The sequence below is a fragment of the Eucalyptus grandis genome, chromosome 5 (genome assembly GCF_016545825.1).
Source record: "Eucalyptus grandis isolate ANBG69807.140 chromosome 5, ASM1654582v1, whole genome shotgun sequence".
NCBI lineage: Eukaryota > Viridiplantae > Streptophyta > Magnoliopsida > Myrtales > Myrtaceae > Eucalyptus > Eucalyptus grandis.
Window position 1 is genome coordinate 7,734,290 of NC_052616.1, and position 7,859 is coordinate 7,742,148.

General features: G+C 43.5%; 1 protein-coding gene across 1 annotated transcript; it reads right to left on the bottom strand.

Moving 5' to 3' along the window:
• Nucleotides 1–5,196: 5,196 nt before the first annotated feature.
• Nucleotides 5,197–6,831, bottom strand: LOC104443806 (probable phospholipid hydroperoxide glutathione peroxidase). Its single transcript, XM_039313263.1, has 5 exons — nucleotides 6,783–6,831; nucleotides 5,999–6,074; nucleotides 5,723–5,784; nucleotides 5,426–5,544; nucleotides 5,197–5,283 (listed from the first exon to the last, which is right to left on the bottom strand). Exons 1-5 carry the CDS (start codon nucleotides 6,829–6,831, stop codon nucleotides 5,197–5,199), a joined length of 393 nt encoding a protein of 130 aa, XP_039169197.1.
• Nucleotides 6,832–7,859: the final 1,028 nt, after the last annotated feature.

A 7,859-nucleotide genomic window follows, 5' to 3' on the forward strand; every position in this document is an offset into this window, starting at 1 on the left:
AATTACATGTCACAATTGTCTACTTTGATAAGCTATTGCATTAATATGCAGGTGTACTGGCCATGATCATTAAGGTTTTCTGTTTAAGTAAGTGCAACCTAAAACTAAATAACCTTTTGGAAGCAATATAATATGGTAAGAGGCAACAACTTTTTTTGTGACCGGAAGAGTGAGTTATCCGGTGAATAGAAAACGGTCACTCTCTAAAACGTGACGGAACCGCATTGCTCTCACTTCTTTGCCGAATATTTTTATTAAAAGACTATCTGATTTACCTGTATGACTTTTATGTGAGCGCTTATGCTTATGCTTGCGCATTTGGATTCGCTGATCTATCCTCAGTTTTTTTAATTCCAGTCGGTCAATATATGTCCAAGGAAAGTGGGGTTAGTTGAGAGACTTGGGAATATACAAGGCTAGCAACTGACAAGAGGAGCCTTACAATTAATCGGGAATGCTTGTCGTCTTTAGTAAGCAGAAACAAGGGATGTAAAAGGAGGAGAAGAACTCTCTAGATCTTTTAGCGGGATAAGTACACTAATGGTGCCATAAGTTGTGTACGGCGCTCATTTTGGTGCTAAAAGTTTCAGTCAGATCACTTAAGTGCCAAAAAATTTGAAAAATGCTCACTTTGGTGCCAACGTTGATCTGATCGGCCGGAAATCCGACGTGGCCTTTTTTTATTTATTAATTTCTTATACCGATGTGGCTCGCCGGAGTTTCCTTAGATCACTTAGGCCTTCAAACGACGTCGTTTTGCGTCTTAACACCAAAACGACACCGTTTGGTGTCTCCCCCAATTCAAACACTAAATCTCGACGGCCCCCACGCTCGGCTGCCGTGGCTCCGACCCCGACCCCAACCCCGACGATGGCCACTCGGCGGCCACAACCTCGATCCCGACCCCGACCCCAACCCCGACGACGGCCACTCGGCGGCCAAGTCGAAGGCCGTGATCTAGCCGGGGGCTTAGGGAGGCCGGCCGACGAGTGCGCTGCCATTGATGTCTCCCTCTCCATCTCCGATCTCCCCGACGAGTGCCTGGCCTGCGTCTTCCAGTACCTAGGCTCCGGCGACTAGGGCTAGTGCTCCCTCGTGTGCTGTCGAGGGCGTTTGAACAACGCCAAGCAATGGCGGCTGAGCGAGCGACGGCAGCCCAGCGATGGTGGAGGCCGAGCGACGACGGCTGAGTGAGCTAGGTCGGAAAAATCTCCAAATGAGTCAAACGGCGTCGTTTTGTGAGGCCATCCATGTAGGACGGCAAAACGACGTCGTTTTCTTAAGGAGGACCGAAAACGACGTCGTTTGAAGGCCTTGTCAAATTTTTTTTTTTAAAAAGCTACGTAATCATTTTGGCCGAAATCTTTCGTTGATAGCCGGAATCTTTCGCCGGTGGCACCAAAATGATCGTTTTTCCTCCGATTTGGCACTTAAGTGATATGACGGAAACTTTTGGCACCAAAGTGAGCTTCGTACACAACTTATGGCACCATTAGTGTACTTATCCCTCTTTTAGTAGGAGCGAATTGCATCCGCATGATTAACAAGGTCGAAGGCCCTATTCATAAGGAAGCCTTGTTGTGCCTTCACCATTAGCTTGAATTTTATAAATCGATTTCCGCTCATATGAATTTCATGGGCATCTAATCTCATTCTCTACTATGCATTTCTATCAGTATTTCGCACGAAAAGAGCAAAGAGAATGCAAAACGCAAATCAAAACTCAAATTCTTATTTGTCCATGCTTGCTCGTTGCTGAAAAACTTATTGAGACCCTAGGTCTATGGCGAATGGGGTTTTTCGATCAAATACTTTTCGGTCAAACTCGTCCATATCATCTCAAGGCTTGTCGGTCCGACTGGCCCGGCCCGGCCCGCCCTATGAGTATGTCAAGCTACTAAGCATTGTTTTATGGCTATTGACCGGTCAAGTCAATCGCGACGAACGTCCTCTCTCTCTCTCTCTCTCTCTCTCTCTCTCTCTCTCCCCCGCTTCTTGAATTTGTGGGTTATCAGGCATTAAGATCCTATTAAATTGTTACCACATGCATTAATCAATCATAGTACCCACCACCCACGTTACTCTATGACAGTGGCATTATTCTATTTCGCTTTCGCCATCAATTAGGAATTTTCTCGATTGAAGATATAAGAATAGAACAACCTGTCAACCATCGATTGCTAAAAGCAGCTTGTGCGGTGAATCAAAAGTAATCTACTAGAGACCAAATGGTTTGATGCATACAAATTTTGGTCTAAACCATCCATGTGACTTGATCTACAATGTTTTTTTTTCGCTAATCTGTAGCCACAAGCTAACTCTTGATAGATAGCTAATTACTGTATGATCATGCTAAAAAATAAAGTTAGATTTCGTGATAGTAATGCTACAAGAAAAGTTACTTGGAGATGGGATCTGGGAAAAGAGTCCTCGACCCAGAACGAGACCCAAAAGACCTTGTAGAGTTGGTTTGGAAGAATTATGGGTGCCGGAAGTTGCTCGATGCAGTCGACTCGAGGCTCTGCAAAATGTTCGACAAGAAACAGGCGAAAGCCTTGATGATGGTGGGGCTTTGGTGCGCTCATCCCATTGCTAGCTCCCGGCCTCCGATCGCAAGGGCTATGGCTGTTTTGAACGGGGAAGCAACGCCTCCTAGTCTCCCCTTAAATATGCCACGGTCCCGAGATGGTATTGAGTCGAAGGTCTCGTGTGGATGCTTTGGGTTTTAGGCAAAAGTCAAACTGTAGTTTTTCTCACGTGTTTGTAGATCATCTTCAAGCAAACTGTAGTATAGGACGTATGATTGGGCTTCAGACATCATGCCTAGCTGAGCGTAGATAATTATGCCTCCGTTGAAGATGTACACGTGCACCTTTGTGGTTTTGTAGGTACGTGTATTATATGTCTTCATGGTTGAAAATTAATGGTCGGGATTGCCATGACAATACAGTGAGGATTTTATTCAGGAGTACCCTCTCATTAGTTGCTCGTCTTCAGTATTGCATGTTGCGTATTAGTGCTCACAATAGTGCAATGAGGCACTTCTGGCCAATTGGTGAACCGAAGGAACCTTTGCTTCTCGCAGCCAATAGCAAAACATTATTGGGAATGGGGTAAATATAATGGCATTATAGACACATCCTGGCTAAGTGGTGATGCATAAAGAAACATTTTATTTGATCAATTGATAGGAAAGCTGTGCGTCATAAATATGTACATAACAGTTATTATTAGAACTATTCCTTAAATATTTAACTCAAAATGTTGGTATCTAACTATCGAACGGTCAAGCATCAGTCAACGAATTCGTTTCTTTCAAAAGGAAATTTTGATCAATTAAGTATATCTAATTCTTTCAAGCGTGAAATGATATCAATAAGTTATATTTATTCACGTGTCCTAACCAATTCCATTTTCAATTAGTCTCGTCTAGCCCCACTTTTTCAAACGGAACAAGTGTCAAAAGATTCTGTAAGAAGTGTCAAGGTTGAAGGTTTTCTTAGGATAGAAATGGAAAATAGGACTTGGCTGATGAACAGGCTTCCCTCCACTCTCGACTCTCAAGCATTGTTGGTGCATATCAATTAGCATTACCTCTAGGCTGTTACAAATAGAAGGAAAAAGGCGACATGGATTTTTCCTTATTGTTCGGCATTCAATTGTTTATTGAAGATATCCTATATTCAGCGTGCAAACTTTTTATTTCAAGTCGTCTGTTGTTAAACGCTACTATTGTTTTGGACAGGGATATTTGGATTATGCCAACAAGAAGCAGAGATCAGAGTCTTCTGAATAGGACATATGTGAGAACTGTTAGGGCTTTCTCATTTTTCAGAGGATGTCTTGCATTTAAACTGCAAATTGCGATGGTAGAAACGCAGTGCCATTACTACTGCTGCTAATGCACCTTAAAAGTTAAAGGGATATGTAGATATTTAAACGAGTTTTAACAATTTTTTGTTTCATATGTTGAGAGGAAAAGCAGAGGAGCGTGTCAAAAGACCGTGTAACAAGTGAATTGTAGCTTGATTGCTCTCTCTCTCTCTCTCTCTCTCTCTCTCTCTCGGAGGTGCACAAGGCCAGAATAGACAAGACCATCCAACAAGTGACTAAGCGAGATTAATTTGATTCAGTTTTAAGCTTGTACTGTACTGTACTCTCTCTCTCTCTCTCTCTCTCTCTCTCTCTCTCTCTCTTTTCTCCCTCCCTCCCTCCCCTCCTGTCCCCCTCCCCTCACTCCGACGGATGTGTTTATTCTAGCATGATCTTACTCGTAAGGCCGACTTTCATCACCTGCAGCAGTTCATCCCTCCCTCCCTCCCTCCCTCCGAGGCATGTGTTTGTTCGAGCATGATCTTACTAGTAATGCCAACTTTCATCACCTGCAGCAGTTCATCTCTCCCTCCAGTTGATGCATGTGTTTGTTCGAGCATGATCTTATTATTAATGCAACTTTCATCACCTGCAGCAGTTCATTAATCAAGTCATTTCACGTGATTATTGAGCATAGAGAAGTTACCTAATGGTGATAGCTAGATAGTTCCGTGTTTGAATCACATAAGAGATTCGACCGTCAAGAAAATCATCTTCCAGTGAGGACACCCACGACAACATCACAAACAGAGGAACCATATACTCTGCACAAAGACTGTCTACTCCAAGAGCCAAGACTCATCTAACTATAGCGCATGTATCACTCATTTGAAGCTTTTTCCACGAGAGAAATATTCAACCATCTAACAGCATTATAGTACCTGAATATTAGAGCTTGTTACACCTGCAATAATTAGTGCCTTAAGTTTTCTAAACGATTTCATACAGAGTAGGAAACCAGAAGCTGGACTTTATTGACATCTCTACATTATTAATGCAGTGCGAATTCAACAACAGAACATGTGAAGAAGACATCATAGAGGTATCCTCATGATGAGTAAAGAGGATGCTTATTTTTCAGATCACTTCTCATCCTCACAGGGGAAAAGAAGTTCCAGCGCTCATGCTACTCCCAACAGTTTCTTGATGTCCTTCTGCATTAAGAACAACTGCGATGCCTCCGTCAAATAGCCAAAGAAGTCAACACACTTCAACTTTGAACGTTGCCGATCAGAGTCTTACCTCAATGCTAAGAGGAGAAGTAGTGGGGGCATAATGATCAACGACATTTCCTTCTTTATCGATGAGGAACTTGGAGAAGTTCTACTTAATGTTATCCCCAAAGAGTCCTCCCTTGCTTGATTTCAGGAACTTGTAGAGAGGAGCAGCATTTTCACCATTCACATCAACCTATAGAAAAAGCAATCAGATTCTTCATCCTCATTTCATTTTTTATAACTCAAACTGCAAATTAGCAGTCACCAGGAAATATGAAGGAACTGCAGATACAACTCCATCACCGTCAAAGAAGGACGTCATGTATTTCTTTTACATTACCAAAAATGGGACATTCAGCTTTGAATCGAGCGCAAGCAAATTCTAGGATCTCCTCATTTGTCCCTGGCTCCTGAGCTCCAAACTGGTTGCACGGGAATGCTAATATCTCCAAACCTGCATCGCATCAGAGTGACATCCTCTTTAAGTTTTCTAGAATCTCCACATGCCAAGTGATACCAATAACCAATTGTTATTTCTGAAACAATATATGTTTATTATCATTTTAAGGCCAGTATTCCACTGGCACACGAGATACGATGGGATATCAGGACCAGGGGAGGGCATACGAGACCTTGATTCTTGTATTTCTCATAGATCTGACTGAGTTCGGTGTAATTTGAATTGGTCAGTCCACTGCAACAGACAACATATCAATTAAAAAAAAAATTAGAACATGGTGGACCAACCCGATTACTAAAACACTAAGCTGCTCCCAAGTTGAATGGCATAAAGAATTCTCAATGACCAAAGGCATGAAATATAGATATGCTTTTAAGCAGATCGCCCAAGATTAAAGTCCAAGCATACGTTCCCTGTTACAGGGCATATACACAATCCTGAGAATTACCACTGCGAAGTGACGTTGACAATCAGCAAGACCTTGTCCTTGTAGAAACTGAGATTGACATCATTTCCTCGAGCATCTTGAATGAAAAAGGGAACCCGAATCTCTAAGTCTCAGCACGGCAAGACATCATGGTCCTCAAATGATTCACAACCTCTCAGCACACGGCACGACACACATGATCTCGCTCCTGACCAACTTACCCCAACAACTTACTCAAAACTCGATATTTGAATCAACAAAATCCGATATTTGAGCGAATTACATAGATAAAAGGGAAACTTATACATCAAAGGCGCTGTACATCGGTCCATTTTCAGATTAACCATCTGAACTTTAAAAAACCTCCAAAAAAACAAGGCTAAAGAAAAGCTTTGGAAAAAAGGCCGCAGCTTTACATAAATTACAATAAAGTTTCAACACCAATTGAATAAAATGCCATCTTTCTGAGCTAAAAAAACTTCGCTCAGAAATGACCCAAAAAAAAAAAAAAAAAGGCGAACTTTATAATAGAGGTTAACATTTCTGATGATGGGGCTTTGGAAAAAGGCCTCAGCTTCACATAGATTACAAGAATTTCAACACCAATTGAACAAAAATGTCATCTTTCGGAGCTAAAAAAAATCGAAGCGTCGCTGTGGATATAAAAGAACAAAATCTTCGCTCAGAAATGACTTAAAAAAAAGGCGAACTTTATGATATGGGTCGACATTTCTGCCGATGGGCGACTCCCGATTCACAATTCCCCCGCGAAATTGCAAAAGCGAAACCTCGAGAGCGAACCGACCTTGACAGTGAAGTCGTAAATCGACCCCCTTCGAGGACTGGCTCACCATGGCACGGAACGAAGCTCCGACAACCGAAAGGCGGCGGCTTGATCGGCGCGCGGGGCTCGGGGCGCGACGAGATTGGGCGAGGGAAGAGAAGAGTTTGCTTCGAGACCGAAGGAGAGAAGGGAATGGGAAACGGCAGAGCAGAAGAAGGAGAAGAAGAGGAGGAAGCGAGAGGCGCGCGGAGATTTCTGCAGCGAAGGAGCAGAGCTGTTGCAAAGGAACAGAGCATCTGCGGTCAAAGCCGTCGCTGGTTTTCGAGAAAATATTAGATGGTCCCTGCGCACCGGCTTCCCGGACCAATCATGGGCGCCACGTTGGTCCACGTGGCGCTGTGGGGGTCGGCAAGATCGAATTTCTACACGTAAAATAATTTTCTTTCTCTCTCCTGTAGCGCCTGCACCCTAGTCCTGCGCCTTCTCTCTCCTCTGCAGAGTCTGCACACATTTAGTATGTTCTCTTTCCTCTCTTCTCTCGTTGTTTCCTTTCAGAATAGAAGCCATTCCAAGCGAGCGAAGCTTTCAAATTTTGAATCTTTGGTTTCTCTCTCGTTGTTGCGTTTGTCGCCGTTCCCAACCGTCGCCCGGCGCTCGCTCGCTTGCTGGTCCTGTCGCTTTCTCCGTCTCTGCTTCGGTGCTCGCTCTTTGCTCCGTTGCTCGCTTCATCTCTGCTCCGGCGCCGCTTTCCTTCGCGCATTAATGTGCTTAGGCAGCCGAGATTTGGGATCCCATTTCTGCGTAGAGCAGCGTGGATGCCCTCACTCTATATGCTCGTTCCGATTATCTCATACTCTAAGATCTTCATGCTAGTATATACGTGGTTTCATGTTCGCCGCGATGTTCCCCCATATGTTTTCCTACTATGACAGTTAGATGAATACGCCATGATCAACATGAGAATGGAAAAGTAATGGCTGATGGGAATGCTTCTGCTCGCCTTGATCAATCGCAAGATGTTCTGCTTATTTTATGGTCTGTTTGAATATTGCATACTCAGGAGTTCCAATTGCAGGTCCCATCCTCTGTTGCAAACAT

What these genes read in the sequence shown, in the direction of transcription:
- LOC104443806 (XM_039313263.1), bottom strand. Translation starts at nt 6,831, where the DNA reads ATGGTGAGCCAGTCCTCGAAGGGGGTCGATTTACGACTTCACTGTCAA. An exon ending in TTTACGACTTCACTGTCAAG is followed by an intron (nt 6,075 to 6,782) that starts GTCGGTTCGCTC and finishes TTTTCATTCAAG; the next exon opens with ATGCTCGAGGAAATGATGTC. An exon ending in GTCAACGTCACTTCGCAGTG is followed by an intron (nt 5,785 to 5,998) that starts GTAATTCTCAGG and finishes TGTCTGTTGCAG; the next exon opens with TGGACTGACCAATTCAAATT.